The 16,622-nt window shown below is 40.6% G+C and overlaps 1 protein-coding gene across 2 annotated transcripts in view; it reads right to left on the bottom strand.

Moving 5' to 3' along the window:
* nbeab (neurobeachin b) overlaps window positions 1-16,622 on the bottom strand; it is a 215,970-nt gene that overhangs the window by 132,238 nt on the left and 67,110 nt on the right. For both annotated transcript variants that reach the window (XM_086262085.1, XM_086262086.1), the window contains exons 11-13: window positions 16,150-16,258; window positions 13,838-13,990; window positions 10,882-11,050 (exon numbers count right to left, since the gene is read on the bottom strand). In XM_086262085.1, coding sequence (XP_086118211.1) covers window positions 10,882-11,050; window positions 13,838-13,990; window positions 16,150-16,258 — 431 coding nt within the window. The remainder of the gene's footprint in view (window positions 1-10,881; window positions 11,051-13,837; window positions 13,991-16,149; window positions 16,259-16,622) is intronic.

The raw sequence follows: 16,622 nt of genomic DNA, 5'->3' as shown, positions 1-16,622 counted from the left end.
GGCTACGGGCCTGGACCACCCGGCCCCATGAGCAAACAAAAAGTTAAGTTAACCCACCTACAAACGCACATACACGCAATGAAGAAACAGCTTACACCCATGAACATGTGAAGATTTTCCAGCAAGTTTAAAGCAGTGAAGCTTAACATACACCCGCCGTTACACAATAAAGTTTATCCACTACTAACGAATAAACTCTCTGGGTTGCAGGACAACATCTTAACTTCAAAAAAAAAAAAAAAAAAAAACACTGGTCTGACAAACCAGTGAAGATATGACAAATTTAGTGGTTAGAAAAGTCAAATTGTGACAAGTTTTCTGCCGATTGATAAATATAGGTGATTACTGAATGAAAGAAAATTCCATTTTGAACTTTAAATACAATCTTAAGAATTTTAAAATGTACCTGTGTCGTCCTGTCAGCTTGGTGGGTTGTGAGAGGATTATATGGAGAGAAAAAAAAAAAAAAAAAAGGGGGAGTGAAGGCTGACACAGGGCCTGGCCCCGGTGTTTCTCCCCTCTCTGACTGATATAGCCAATACAACATCATTAGTTTTGTTTTGTTTTGGTTTTGTTTTTTTTTGTTTTTTTTCTCTTTATGTTTGATTACAGGTAGGGAAGCCGAGGCTGACCTGGACGCCTGCTCTCCCCTCCACCATCGTTGCTCACTCCTCCACCATCTTTGAAGTGACCCTGACCAAATGCTACAGCAGCTGGACCTATAACAACAGCTTGAAAATGTCAACAGTGCTGCAGGAAAACGATATCAGGCTGCGGAGATGGAGAGTGTTAAATCCAAGGCCCGTTTCACTACACGGGGAGATTTCCGTCAGTCTCTCTTCTTAAATGAGAAGATTGAGAAAGGTCCGGCTCCCACCAATGACTCTGACCACCTGCTATAGAGGAACTATCGAGAGCATACTGAGCAGCTGTATCACTGTCTGGTTCGGGAACAGCAACATGCCGGACAGACGAGCTCTACAGAGGGTTATGCGAGCAGCTGAGCGCACCATCCGCTCCGAACACCTTGACCTGCACTCAATCCACAGCAGGCAGTGCCTGATCGGACACACCCCTCTCACACACTCTTCACATTCTTGCCATATGGAAAAAGACAGCTTCAGCGGACAGAGCTGTGACGACACGCCCATTAAGCCCGGAGGAAAAGTGAGGCCGAGCAAAACAATGCTGACCTTAACAACTCTGCATTAAAACTGTGCAGGACAGTGACGGACCAACACTGATGATCGGGCAGCAAAACAGGGCGTGCCACAGACAAAGGAAAACTGAGGACAGGAGGCACCTCAGAATGGAGAAAAACACCAGGAGAAAATAAGCTGAAGGCACAGGGGTCGGGGCTCAGACAGGAGCTGACCTCTGGGAAGAGCCGAACAGCAGAACCACAGAAAGTCCAAGGGAAACATCAATGGACTTTAATCTGATTTCTACGGAAAAGACTCTGAGGTTTCTGCCCTCAATAAGACCTCGAGGCATCAGAGCAGAAACTGAGCATGGCCCAGGAGGAGCTAGCTGAAAATCGAACCCATCAGGCTTGGAGTCCAAGACACCGGACTTGAAATCAGGCCGGAGCATCCTGGAGCTAGATGAGCAGTGTGATTTGTCCGGTCTGCTATGGAGCAAACGTTAGGGGGATGGCTTCCTGTCGCCTCTGCCGTCCTCCGATCGCTCAGCGTCCTGGGCTGCCCAGCTCCGGACTGAACGCTCGGGCCGAGACACCCAAACAACCATGGACTCCATTCCCCTGGAATGGGACCACGACTACGACCTGAGCCGTGGGCTTGAAAGTGCAAGCAGGGATCCCAGAGAGCCTTGAGGCCTGTGTTAAACTAACAGAACAAAGATTGAGGTCTTCCACTGGGGAGGTGGAAGCTGCAGACTCTCCTATACACCTTCTGGATGTGAGCCGTTCCACCTGCAAACAAACGGACAGCAGTCGCACTTCTGCAAGCAACAAACGGACATCCAGACAATTGAGCTGCGTATCAAAACCCTGAAGGAAGACCGAAGCAAAAGGGTCAAGTTAAGGAGGAGCGAAATAAGGAGAAGATGCTGGACACTGGAGAAAAGGACTGCCTCAATTGGGGCCAGAACCAGTATGGACAGAACTCTGAGCAGCAGCACCAATGGATGCAAACAGACTGAAAAGGAGGAGGGCAGGACCCAGGGCACGCTTCAGGCCGTGGTTTACCCAGAACACTACAACAGGAAAGTGATGAACACAAACACCCACACAAACACACACATCTACATGCACCGACTCAGAGTGAAAAGAAACATACATATGAACATATGCACTCGTTGATTGAGGGAGAAATGACACACACACACACACACAAATTAAAATGTTGATTCAATGAACTGAGAAGTGATCCACACACACACACGCTGATGCAATGAAGAATGCTTTACTAACAAATGCTGCACACAAACATCCAAATACGGAGTTGGTTACAACAGCAAGAACTGATTGATTATTTATTGCTTTGATAGCACTTTGATAATGAAAACAATGTCTGTGCGTGATGTCTGTTTATGGCTCAAAGCCTCCACTGAATTGTGTACTGTGCTTCACACAGTCTAACAAGGAGCAGTGGTACAGAGCGAAAATGATGAATGAATGGTGTGAGTTTTATTTCGAAGAGATTATGAAAAGGTTGTGTTGATTCAACTTAGTTGTTTACGTTTTTGCCAAAGTAAAGAGTTGGTGTGTAACTAGTGTCCACTATTGAGTCAAGTAAATCCAACATGTTTTGTTGGTGCAAAAAGGAGTTTTGGTTGATCTTTGGGTTTTGTTTGATACTAGGTTGATTCTATCAGTGAGGTTTGGATTGTTTTCTTTCTCTGAGAGAGAAAAGGATGGTTTTATGCTTGGGCATGTTTGTAATGGGCCCCAGTATCTGTTATTATATGAGTGTTTAATTGGTTACGTCTGTGTTTGCTTTCGTTACAGTGCACTGAGATAAGAACATCTGAGAGGTGTGATCCACCGGTGGTGATATTTTGGTATTTTGTGAGCTCCTGATTTAACAAATCGGCTCCTTAATCCAGGCCTGAGAGAGTGAATTTTAAAGTGCTATAAAATATTCTTACTGAAAACAGTCGAAGTATTTTTCTCCATGATTATAATGGGCTGAGGAGAAATTCACTTGTATGGGACACTGGTCGAATGAAAAGTCCTGATCCTAAAAGGATTGCAGCGAGTCAATCCAGTCCAAGAAAAAGCAATAAATAAGGAATTGTTTCCTTTAAAATGATGACGTCATCTTGCTGGTGAAGGAGCCTCGAATAGGTTGCGCGTGAGACTCCATTATCAGCAATATCTGGTATGAATGTGTGTGGATGTATGCATGTGACTGGACTGTTATGGACTGACGACTAAAAGCTTTAACTGACTTGGTACTGAGACAAAGACGGTACCGACTTTAGGATTAGTAAATGTCCACAGACAGTTCACCCAGCCTGTAAAAGAAGGGTGGATGTTTTGTCTTGCTTTGTTTTGTTTTTGCAAGAGCAGAAGGTTGACAGAGACTGAGGGGGGAGGCTGTAGCTTCACAGGAGTGTGAACTGCGGATTTAACCCTTGGGTTGCCAAGTTGGAGTTACTGATGCTTACATAAAAAATTGTGTTTTAGTAGCTGTGTTTCGATTAGGGTACCATTATAAAATGGTTGGGAATGTTAAATGCTAAAATGAAGAAAAGGTTTGAATTCACTTATGACTGAACATGTTATTAGTATTAATCATAGTGGGTCACTGTAAAGAGTCAAGTAACTTTTATAGAGGAAAGAAAGAAAAAAAAAGAAAAAACCCTCTACCGAGGCCTATAAATAACAGGGAATGATAGACTTGCCACACGCAAAATAGAGATAATGTAATGATAAATACTGGTCCCCGCCTTTTGGGTGACATCTTGAAATAGTCAGCAATTTAAAAGTAAGATAGAACCGATAGGGGTGGTGCTGCACAAGAACGAGAGTAAGATAAAGTAAAATATTGTGTTTAGCTTTGAGAAGTTTAAATTAAAATGTACCATTACACTCAGAGGATCAATATGAAGTTTGATATATGCTAATTTTGAGTGAAGTACATGACTGGTGACTGTTCTGTCCTGAGCTTTTGTTTTTACAGCACCCGCTTGACCACACCAACAGTTTTTCGCCACCGAAAAGGAGTACTTGTAGAGAATAGAGAATGGGGAGGAAAATCACCAAAACTGGGAAAGGTAAGCCCCAAAGGGGGCGATAACACCATAACTTTCACTTATGGTCAAATTCTTAAAATTTGACCCCGAACTTGAAAAATTCTTCAAATATTTAGAGACAAAGTAGGTTGAAATAAAATATAAGGTTATAAACCACAAAAGGATGAAGCAAATGAATTGATAAGATGGTGAATCGATACGCAGTAAGCTGTCGATCACGTTGATTATGTTTATTCTAGTGAGCAGAGCAGGATTATTATTACTAAAGAATACAAATGAAATAGCAAAAACTAGAAGTGGAAAAACATTTGTGCTAACGGAAATAAAATCAAAATAAGAAAAAAGGAAAATTGACTAAAATTGTAATGAGTGTTTACAAAACTAATTAAAATCAATTGGATTTATAGCAAAATGTGTGTAGCACCATTGTTGTGTGTATGCCCTACGATAGTCAAGTCATTTAAACTTTACATAGTGCACAAGGGGAGTTCATTGATCACTACTGTGAAACTAATAAGATTTAGGAGCTATGTAAGAAACTTACAGGTTCCACTGAAATTTTTATAAGCAGGATATTAAAACTTATTTATATAACAATATCAAAAATGTAGATCAGGGACCAACTTAGAAGTCACTGACACTTGACTAGCTGTAAACCATTGGTTTAGGAATAAGTGATTGCACTGGGCTTTCTATTACACAAAAGTCAACTCATTTATGATATCTGAGGAAGTATTGTGATTTAATTTGGAGACACAAAGGAACATTTGGCACTTCCCACATCTCACATATGTTTACTGTTGCACCCAACCATTCCACAACTGAAATGCCTGTGACTCTTAATTATTTCAGGCAAACAGAGCGAACCATATTCTGTTATAATCCCATCTGATTGGGGCTTTTATTCTTGACGTTTGGAGAGAGCTCTTCATTACTAGTACTAGTCAGGTTTTGTTCACATGTTTGTTCCAGGTCTCTCAGTCAAGAGGAGTTTGAACTCCAAATATGGTGAAGTCTTTTCGCACATTGAGATCACTAATAACTCTTAGCAAAAATGTGATCTTGTAGAAACAATCAGGTGACATGGAGTCAGTTATAAGTGCGACTCTCAGTTTTACTTTATTGGAAAATATTTTTGCATTTTATCCATATTTGTTTTTAACAAAAATCAAAATTCCACATTCTCCTGCATATCAGTTTTGAACCAGATAGGACGACAGATTGTGGCCCTGTGTTTTCCTCCATTACACCTGCCACTGCATCTCGATAATCTTTGTGTTGTTCCTCCTGGGGTGTCACTCTCCCCTATCTGGCTCACATGACTCTTACCTTTTGAAAAATTATGTTTGAATCTCGCTATTCGGTCAAGAATTCTCTATGCCCTTGTTAAAGAGTTGTCTACTAGGAAAAAGTGAAATGAATATAAGTATAAAGTCCCGACGTGCACTACAGTATAAATTAATAGGTTAGGCATGTTCTCCGTGAAATTAAATAAGCTTAAAATAAATAAATAAAAATAATAAAATAAAACTCTGAGTTTAACAAAATGTTTCAAATGAAAATATCAGGTCTATCTCTCTGGCTTTCATAAAATGTAAAAAGGGTGGGAAAAAACAATTGGTAAGACCACCACCCCACACATGTGATATTATTTAAAGGTACGGTTGTCCTCTTTAAGAAACATCAGGACTTAGAAGAGTGGTAAGTAGAGTATGAGAGCTACAAGTGAACACTAAATGTACACTATGGTGTGTTAAAATAAATTAGAGGGCCGTCAGGGGGTTATGAGGGACATTTATAAAGCAAAAATCCCACAAATCTTGAAATGCACTTGAAAAGCTCACACACGAAGGTTAGCTTAGCTGACCTTGAAGAGCTCATCAGGGGGAGCATACTCCCCCTCCTTGAAGAGCTCCCCCATTCAACCCACATCACCGGAAAACAGCTAACACCAGATAAGGCAGCGTGGTGCAGCCCGAGACAACAGGATTGGAACATCTAAATAATTGTGCGAGCACCTTCAAAAGGTTTGTCGATTGACCAAAATTATGAACACGCAGTGCAGCAGGAGTTAATAGTCTTAATACCCAGGGATAAGCAGGGGAGCATGGCTGATGTGTTGAAACTGGAATTTTGTGACACTTAGTTTTGGCAAAATACAACTAAAATTATAACTGGCACTAATCAACATTAACCTGAAACTGAGGATTTTCGGACAATATAAATTAGACTAAACTAGCAAAGACTTGGTAAACATTGATTACACCTGGTACAAACATCAGGACTGATGACTATTGTAAATCTGGAGTCGAAACAAAAATAAAAAATAAGAACTAATGAAAATAGTAAAACGATTTGAACCCTGGTGTGGAGTTTTGCAACTCTGACCAGGAAGCAATATAAAATGGATTGTTGGAACAGTTGGCGTTAAAGTCTCTTTCGGCACTCCAGTCTACGATGGCATTGAACATCTTTAGCCGTTGAACATCTTTAGGGTGGAAAAGGGTTGGTGTGACCAACGGGTGGTTTGGCTTGTTGTAAGTATATTTTGACATCAGGTGGCTCTGGATAGACCAGTTACCAGGTCTTGGAAAGAGGACAGACTCATTAAATGAGAAGAAGGAAGTTCCTGGGATTGAAGATCCTCTGGGTGAGTGGTTGATTGAAAACATTCATAAAATAAAAGCTATCTGTTGTTATTGATTGGTAATAGATTGATAATTGGCCACATTTACGGCTGTGTTGACTTGTTGTGGACGTAGTCTGCCTCATGTTTGAGCACTCTGACTAAACAGGTTGAAAATAGACACATTAGATGAGAAGAGTATGCAGCGCCACCCTGTCAGACCCCAGTGACGATGGAGCTCAGTGATGAATCAGGTGAGCTGCATTTATGGCTGTATCATGGCAGAGTTTCCCCTGCTGTGGTCAGTGAAGAAAAATCAGGAGAATGTCAAATTTAAGAGAGCCATCTATAAACGTTTATGTGTCAGGTTGAATGGGACAAAAGGGGGTGTTTTACTGTTGTTTTAATATCAGCATTTTATTGTTGTATGAGACTTATGCAACGAGCATTTATAGAAGCTTTTGACCGTATTCTAACATTTGTGTCCCTGTGATTGTTATAACCTCTGATTAGTCTTTTATTTACAGGTGTTAGGATATTGATTTAATTTTTCTTTGCAGGGGTAATCATGATAATTTATATACATATGGCAGTTTGTTGCTCATTATAGAGTTGCGCTCAAGTTAATAAGGGTCAAAAGCTACAGTCAGCGCGAGGTCTGACTGATCTATGGTGTGGAGTGACTTCGAGCATGGAGGGCTGCACGCGCTTACATAACACTAAGATCATGTTATTCTTTGTGATTTTTATTCAATTATGTCTTTTGCTAGATATAAGTAGTGGCAGTTAATTAGACGATATTCATTAAAATATTAAAAATACTTGAGTCAGAACATTGCACGCAGATCAACTTAATATTCTGGGTAACGTGATGCCTGCCTCACCTTTTCTTTTAATGTTCTAGTTCTGTTGATTTGACACATTGGAATGTGTCAAAAAAGGGGGGGGGGGGAAGTTGGGTTTCAACATCAAACAAGGATTGTTTGAACATTTTTATAACTTGATTTGTGTCTTTAATAACTTAGGAATGGTAAAGCTTAAGCTAATGGTGGCCCGAGAAGTTTACGGTCTTTTGTAGAGAATCAGTGAGAAGCATAAATCATTATTTATTTATCATTATTTCCATCCACTAGAAGGTCGGTAGATAATAACATTAGATTATTAGGGCTAGGAAGGGGGTGTTTTGGTTTTCTGTCTCTTACAGAGAAAGGAACAGACACCAGACGAGGCCACAGAGATACGAGGGTCCTTCGCAGCAGAGACAGATACAGTGACTGCCGAGACACCAACTGGGTCCAAGGGTCATGGCGTTTGGGCTCCAGCTAGTCACTTCAAAAGGATGAATCCCATAAATACAGCAATAACCATGAAGGGGTTGACGGAAATCCGGAAACACCAGACCAACGAGGTTCGAGAGGCTCTTGGGCAAAAGGGGGACGCCTTCCTGTTCTTTTCTGGAGGATACACGGGAGACACAGGACCCGAGGATACACAGATCGTTGTTTGAAATAGGGGCAGAATAATCCCCTGATCTGTGTCACGACTGAAGGGTTGTCTAACCCCTGAGGTTGAAGTAAGAAGAACAGAGGATCACGCAACTGGACGACACTGGTAGCTGCAGCAATAAAATAAAGGTTAAGAGCTCTTCGGACAGAGGTTCTAGTCTACGTCTGAATGGTATAAGGGAACACCAAATAAAGCTGTGGGAGAACAGGGGAGTGTCATCTGGACCTGCTATCCTTGTAGTAATAGTTTGTCTTGCACCTGACTTGCGCAAACACAGAGGTCATCTTACATATGGTTTGCCCGTCAGGGGGACAAAGGACCTCAGGAGTGAGAAGAGATGAACCCGGCCACACTGGGCTACAGGGTGTTTGTGAGCTCATTAGAATAATGAGCTCATCAGGGGGAATTGTAAAATTATGATATTATTTTATGCCATGTTAGACCCCGAAATAAAGATTGTGAATTATTATGTAGTTTAAGTTGGCATTATTCTCCTGAATTAGAAGAAGGTGATAATTATTGCAGTATTTAAACTGATTTGCATTGCATTAGACTGCTGATTTATTGTGAATGAATGATATTGTTTATGATGCATTATACTGTTGAGTTATAAGGAATACTGTTCGCAGAAAGTCATCGCCTTATTTGTCTGATTAGAAGAGAATAGGACATGCTGGAGTTTTCTGCCCCATCTCAGCACGAGCAGATAAACAGGGAGCCAAGGTCGTAGCTTAGGCGCCGTGTGAGAGAAAGAATGTGAATGTTTAGGCTTTTATGATAAGATGGGAGAACCAGAGGCTATAAGAGTTTGAGCAATGCTCCACCACTTTGAGATTTGAGGCTGTCTGCATCAGTGTCCATCTCCCACGTGTGTGATCATTAAATCATCGTTTGACTCAACCCGACCGGACCAGTGTTGTTATTGTGGTTTTTCTCTTGTCTCCATCCCCAATATTTTGAACCTTAACAGCTCCTACCTGTTTATCTCATCGTCATTCTCTCATTTGGTACAGGAAATCAAATTACAGTCAGATATAATCGTAAGTCAGAGTAGTTCTAAACAGGAAACTCGCTCTTGAAACAATCTTGTGCAAAAAAAAAAAACTACAGTTCCTACGTTTAGGACAGAAACAAGTCCTAAACAAGCTATTTTAGCATCACAGTAAGTTATTACAAATTGGTGAACGGAGTGTTCAACACACAGGTTATGATAAAATCTTGTCGGAGTAGGGTGAAAAGAATTCATTGTCCTAGAACATGAACTCAAGACAAGACATGAGAATTAAAAGGGAAAAATGTCCTAATAGGATTTTGGCTTCAACACTTGCAAAAGTCATGTGATTTATACAATTTCATACTCATTAAATGCTCCCTTGTGGCCCATGATCTGTTATAAACTGCTCCCATCAGGATAGAAATGTTTCATGACTAAAACAGATAACTCTGTTTAATAATTAGAATTTTGTTTTCTTTTTTTATTAAAAACAAAAATAGTACCCAAATCATGGCATCAGAAATGCCTCAATAACTCCTCAGTGTAAAGGTCAAGGATTCAGGGTTTCTTTAATCTGGCCCACATCTCTAGGATGAACTTTCATTACTTGAATCCTGTTAACATCAGAAATCATGAGCGTAACTCAGCCTGTATGTCACTACCACTATTAGAATTATATCAGTTAGGATCACACCCATTGGTAAAGTATCATGGACGCAGGCAAAGTGTCTTGATGTGGTATATACAGACAAAACACTGCAATATTCAGCCAGCTCTGCAACAGCCCGACAGAATTAGTAAGAAATGATCAGTGCCGCAGGAAACGCTGGGGGTAGAGAAGCATGATTTTTGGAAGAAAACAGCCTCTGATTGTACAACAAGTATGACATTGTCATTGTCAGAATACAAGCTTCAACCTTCAGCAAGTAAATTTCATTGGGCATTGGTGCAGTATAAAGTGAGCTCTAAGATCCAACATAAAACAAATCTTACACTGTGACACAGATAGTTTCAGTAAAGAATAATGGATAGCAAAAAGGAAATGACAGTTCAAGGGCACTTTCACTCCCAGCACAGCCTGCTTGGTGACATGCTGTTGTTTCACAGACTGAGAATGCCAGTCATGCTATTGGCCCAGGTTTCAGAGACCTAACACCCACACTAAGCACCCGAGTGGGATGACAATATTGATATGGTGTGTCTGCTTCACTGTCATCTCCTGTGATGGCCACGGTCCTAACAGCTGACAAGCAAGCGCTTCCATGTGGAGATGAGTCATTTCAAATGAGGGGGAGCTGCTGCCATTTCAGGAAGACGCTTTGATAGCAGGCTTTTGACTGAACACAATGACTGTGATTGGTTCGGTACCAATGAGTTGCTTACGAAAACACCGAGCTTCTTGTGGATGAGCCCTCGGATGGATGAGAAAGAGTTTACATAAACAGCAACCCCCATCAAATCAAATCCTAAATCCACATCAAAGAGAGAAAAAAAGAACTTGCTCAAAATGATCTAGGATGCTTCATAGGCTCACCAAGACCCTTTGGTGTGATGCCGCTGCTTTCTGAAGGGTTGACAGCCCAGTAGTAGTACTTCAGCGTATGCATGAGCTGAAGCACAGTCCCCACCCGACGAATAGTGTTGTAGATGGTCGCTGTGCCAATAAACTCAGCCGAAAGGTAGGTACACAGAGAGAGCTGTACCTGGAACACAAACATAGACACATAGATGTACTCATGTTACTAAATGCACAGTTAAGTAAAAAATGTAAGTAAATATTGACATCAGCCCAATGAACCACAAACCACTTTTAGAAAGAAGTTTTGCTGTGATATTTCACACTAACCGAGCTCATTATCCTTGCAGGTGTATGCTCTAGATGGCCACTGACCCTGTATTACTCAATTTCATATTTGTCGCAGCTCCACTCTGTTCAGTGATGATTAGCGTGTCCTCTGTAATTAGCAGTAGACCTGAGAAGAATCCTTAATCCTACTACAGCCCTTTTAGCACTAAATACTGATGGCTTTTCCCCCATATGTCATAAATTGCAAGATAGTAATGAGCCAAATATGAGTCATGATGAAAGGTGGCAGAGTGGCTATGATGTGCGTGTGATGTGATATCGTTTGAGGGCCTCTGAGACAAATGAACACTGCAATACTGTTAAAGCAATATCCATGGGAACAGAGTATTAAAATTGCTCACAAAATCTTATATGACCATGGAAGGACATCATAGGTCCCGTGTAATTAATGCACAGTGCATGTCAGGGTGCTCACTGGCACAGCTGGCTCTCTGCAGCCTGTGCAGCTCGAGAATATGAAGAGAGGAAATGTGGACCTTGTGGGATGTCCTCAGGGAAGGAGCCAGAGTAGCTGTGTGTAGCTAAAGTGTTCTACCCCACTTCATTACCTAGCTGTTTCTTTCATTTCTCTACTCTTTTCTCTATGCCCTATTTTGGAGGAGTGTGGCAGTCGAGCCTCCAGACACTTTTGTATTTATTTCCTCTTTTTATTTATTCATGCCTTGGCACCACAAGCAGCATTCCTGAGGCAAATGTATTTGCCACACACACATTTAGCTTCTTTGATATACCTCATCCTATTTTTTATGGGTCATTTTTTAAAAGGAGGTGGAAAAGACCTCTGGAACATTTAAAACACGCTAGAAAAGCAGTAGTTCACTGAATGTCACTTGGGCCCTGAACACCGTCTAGAGGTAAAACGACAATTTACTTTTATTTGACATCTCAACTGGCAGAGTAAGAATAGCTTTCCTTTGCTTCAAATTTTGCAAGTTGATCCTTGGAAAAATATTTAATAATTATTCATAAAAACGTTTTTCACTTGCAGTGTTATTACCCATAGAGTTTATTTTATTGCAACATGCACAAATGCTTGCTGTCACTGAGAATCGTATGGGCTCAAAATGTGGTCATAAATATTTTGTACTTGTAAAAAAGATTTGTATGTGTAAAAAAGATTTGTGTGTGCGTAAAAAAGATTTGTGTGTTCGTAAAAAAGATTTGTGTGTTCGTAAAAAAGATTTGTGTGTGCGTAAAAAAGATTTGTGTGTGCGTAAAAAAGATTTGTGTGTGTAAAAAAGATTTGTGTGTGCGTAAAAAAGATTTGTGTGTGGACTTAGAAAAAAAAAACCCTGCAGGTTACAAGTACGGATTTTGACCCTATTTTTCTTCCTTTCATCTGATTGGTCAATGTCATGTCAATCACAAATGTAACAATCCAATCAGAGAACAGATGGGTTTGGCTGTCGGAGGGGCGCTTTTTTGAACTGCAGGTCCTTGAAGGGTGATACAGTTTGAAGCTGGAGGATCGCTATATAAATATCCGATAGCAGCTAGGTCCCCTAACTTTCAGTAGCTGTTGAAAGGAAAAAGTTGTGGTATATCAGTGGTTAGAAATACCATTATTACTTTAGGATTAGTTTAACACAAAGTCAGGGCTGACCCAGGACCATTGCTGTGAGTCACAGTGCACAGCATAAAAGTCCTTTCACATCGGACGCAGGATGTGCTGCAAATGCTAACTGCTAACTAAAAGCAAAGGATCTAGAATTTGTTACGCTGGCTGCTGGGCTCTGTGGGTTTTTGCAGCAGCTCTACCTGTACTAGATGCACCTGCTCCTTGTCTTTTCTATCTCTGACTTTATGTCCTCTACAAGAGTTTTTTTTTTTGCTGGTTCTTCAAATGTTCAATAAAAACATGTATGCTAATTCATAACGAAGAAAGCTTTGTAATGAAGACTGTCATTTCCAAAACACTGCCCGCCCCCACCTCGCGGTCCGCAGCGCTGTTGAAAAGGCTGTGGAAGTCCCTGTATTAAACACGTAGACCTGTGACACAAAAATCACCAAACTCGGACGACCACAGACTGTTTTCCTTCGTGGTGATGAAGGAAAACGCTGGGTTGGCATGTAAAAGGGCATTTATTCCCTTCAAAGACCTGCAGTTCAAAAAAAAGCGCCCCTCGACAGCCAAACCCATCTGTTCTCTGATTGGATTGTTACATTTGTGATTGACATGACATTGACCATGAAAGGAAGAAAAATAGGGTCAAAATCCGTACTTGTAACCTGCAGGGTTTTTTTTTTCCTAAGTCCACACACAAATCTTTTTTACGCACACACAAATCTTTTTTACACATACAAATCTTTTTTATGCACACACAAATTCTTTTTACACATACAAATCTTTTTTACACATACAAATCTTTTTTACACATACAAATCTTTTTTACAAGTACAAAATATTTATGACCACATTTTGAGCCCATAGAATCTCATCAAAACTGACACCAGTATGATGCATACTTGACAGCCTGTTTCCATTAAAATAGAATGAATGTGTAAGGATTTTTATTTTTTTATTACCACCCCACGCTACAGAAGAAATCATGATGTGGGGCATTACTAAAGCCTGTTATTGTAACTCTGGATATGCCAGTGAGAGTTACCTGCAGGAACTCACCTTGGCAGGGGTGTAGATCCAGATGGCAGGATTGAAAAGGATGTGGTCACATAGCTGCTTCAGGAGTGGTGCTCCATGTGTTAGACCATCCAGATACTTTGCAAAGGAGAGGAACTGTTCTAATACAGCCCTGGTGATGTGTACACGTGATGACTGTAGAGAGAAGCACAGAGTCATGTTAAATAACAATTGTGTCACCAAGACGATTCTGCTGTAAGCAAGTTTTTATGTTCCCTGATACTTGCTGCATCAAGCAAACCCTTAAGGTAACTGTTTGTGAAATGTGTCTGCAATATCCAGGGGAAGCTAAAGCCTTTTGTCACAAACCGAATAAAAATATCTGTAACTGTGTCACCGACACCTGAAAGATAGGCAGAAGCATTAAACTACAAAAGTGGTCAGCAGCAGATAATATAGTGTGATATGATAATGTGCATTTTGAAAATCTACATCTACACATATAAATATATATATATATTCATCTATGTGTATGTTGTGTATGTTGGCATGGGTGAAAAATTGATCTACTCAGTCATTTTGTCAAGTTACTGAAGTCCAATTATAAATTAAATATACTGTATATTATATTAAAATATTCAAACAAAATGAGTGCAAGTTGTTTTGACTTTGCAGAAAAGTCAACTTTGACGAGTTCTTTTAGCGATCATGTCTGGCACCTGTTCACTGTCCAGGTGGACACTTGCTGAGGGCAAGAGAGGGGATAAAATGAAGGCCCGGGAAGAAGGGAAGGTGTGGCATAAACAGATAATGAACAGATGGTGCGATATGTGAAAGTGTGAAACCTGGCGGCGGGAAGGAAGCAAGGGAAAAAAAAAAACCTTCAGCTCTCAGGTGCCGACTCTGCCTGGCTGTTAGTTAACAGCAGCTGAAGCCAGCAGGAAGGCAAGTCACTGAGTGACAAAGTGGCATCATTTCTCAGCGCTCCAAAAGAGCGAGCACTCTAGAGACACCGGCTGCTAGATCTGAATCACAAAATGGGTAAATAAAAATTGATGTGAAAAGAAAGGGAGGGTGGAGGAGGGGGGTGTTCTTCCTCTAGCTCTGTTTAGTTCAAAGACACATTTAGGACTCTGCTACAGGCAACGACAGATTAGAGTAGTAACGGGGCTGTGAGAGTGTGGGGAGACGCGGTGCACATTGGCACTGGGGACAATGGTAGATCGCTGGGATAGGACTTTGAAAAGATTTTGTTGGGAAAAAAAGCCAAATAATTTCCCAGTTATCCTTTTATTGAACTAGAAAATGAAGTGGTGAACATGTGCTTTTTTCAACTATAATAAACGTCTATACAGCTGTTATTTTATTTGTAATTTCTCACAGACAGACAGTCAGACAGCATCTTACACGCATCATGATTATTATAATAAACCCTGACTTTTTTGTTGTGGCCTATGAGCACATCATAACAATAAACATACAGACAGACATTATGAAAGAACAACATATTGTTTAGAACAAGCCAGCAGATGCCTGGTAAAAAAAATATCTAATATAAAAATAGCAAAACTATAACAAATTTAATAAGATGCATATACTGAATACATAAAAAGGTAAAATACGCACATTTAGAGAGTGAGAATTTGATGAGGAGCTGTACTGTGCAAATGTAAAGCAGCATGAGTGAGTGTTTGCAGTGATACTGAGTCTTGTGGTCTGTTAGCAGGGGAGTGAATGCTCTGTGTTCAGTAGTGTGATGGCTATGGGGTAAATGCTGTTGTTTAATCAGTTTATATAAGCGTACAGGTTCTATAGTGAAGTTGGGTCAAAATGTTCCTGTATTATTCATACAAGAAAACAAACAAAAGAAAAACAAACAACCAATTAAAACTGCCTGAAGCCGAATCATTTCCCTTTCAGGGCCATCTTCGTGTGCATGTCTCGACAGCTTGTAGCATAGCTGGCAGGTTTTTTTTTTTTTTTTACTACATTCACAAGATTTGTGAACTGTGAATGTGTTCCCGGGATGAGACTGAACAATAAATTGTACTGTACCATGTTGAGAAATTTGATGAAGGACATTTAGCAAATACGACAAGAACTGATTTGTGAAATCTGTGTCTTGTGGAAATGTGTGAGATCAAGGAAGCATCTAATCTAAATCTAGCTTTGATGAAAGCAGTCCCAGCTCGCACAAGGAGATGAACCTGAAGGCAAAACTGTCTGAATTTTTCTATTTTATTTTTTATGGACTGATTCCAGAAGACTTTGATAGTACTGCGTATTTTTACAGGTGTGGTAACACAGGTTAAATTAGAAAACAGTGGCAATATTTTGTGTAAGCTCTTGCATACCTTCTCTAGTAGGTATCCAATGACCAAAAATCCCTTTCCTCCCAACATCTGTTCCTGCATGGCCACGGAGCTCTTGAGCAGCTCAAGCAGAAAAGCCATGAGAGTGGCACTGTAAAAGTAAAAGTCACAATCTCTCATACAGGAATAAAATGCTCATCGACTCACAGACTCTTAAGATGTAATTTGTCCATCAACTATTCTATAAACAGAATGAAAGGGGGGGGGGGGGACAAGGTCATTTTCAGAGGATGTCAGAAGTCAGCTGGGAACTCTAGCTCACTGCTTTCATCCCTCTTCAGTGCAGGAGAAAAGGCTGGTTTGCTGGGTTCTCCAGGGACAGGGGAATTTCTTTATGGTGAACTGTAACAGAGTTTGTAGGTATCATATTTTTGTACGAGGTGAGGGAAGAAGGAGGAGGCAGGGCAGTGCAGTGAAGGCATTTTTTTTCTTTGTTGCAGGGTTTTTTTCTCAGC

The sequence above is a fragment of the Aulonocara sp. 'chitande type north' Nkhata Bay genome, linkage group LG14, assembly GCF_057382095.1.
Source record: "Aulonocara sp. 'chitande type north' Nkhata Bay isolate Kocher_YH1m ecotype deep benthic linkage group LG14, A_spYH_male_GT1.1, whole genome shotgun sequence".
NCBI classification, from domain to species: Eukaryota; Metazoa; Chordata; class Actinopteri; order Cichliformes; family Cichlidae; genus Aulonocara; species Aulonocara sp. 'chitande type north' Nkhata Bay.
This window is presented reverse-complemented; position numbering and strand designations above follow the sequence as displayed.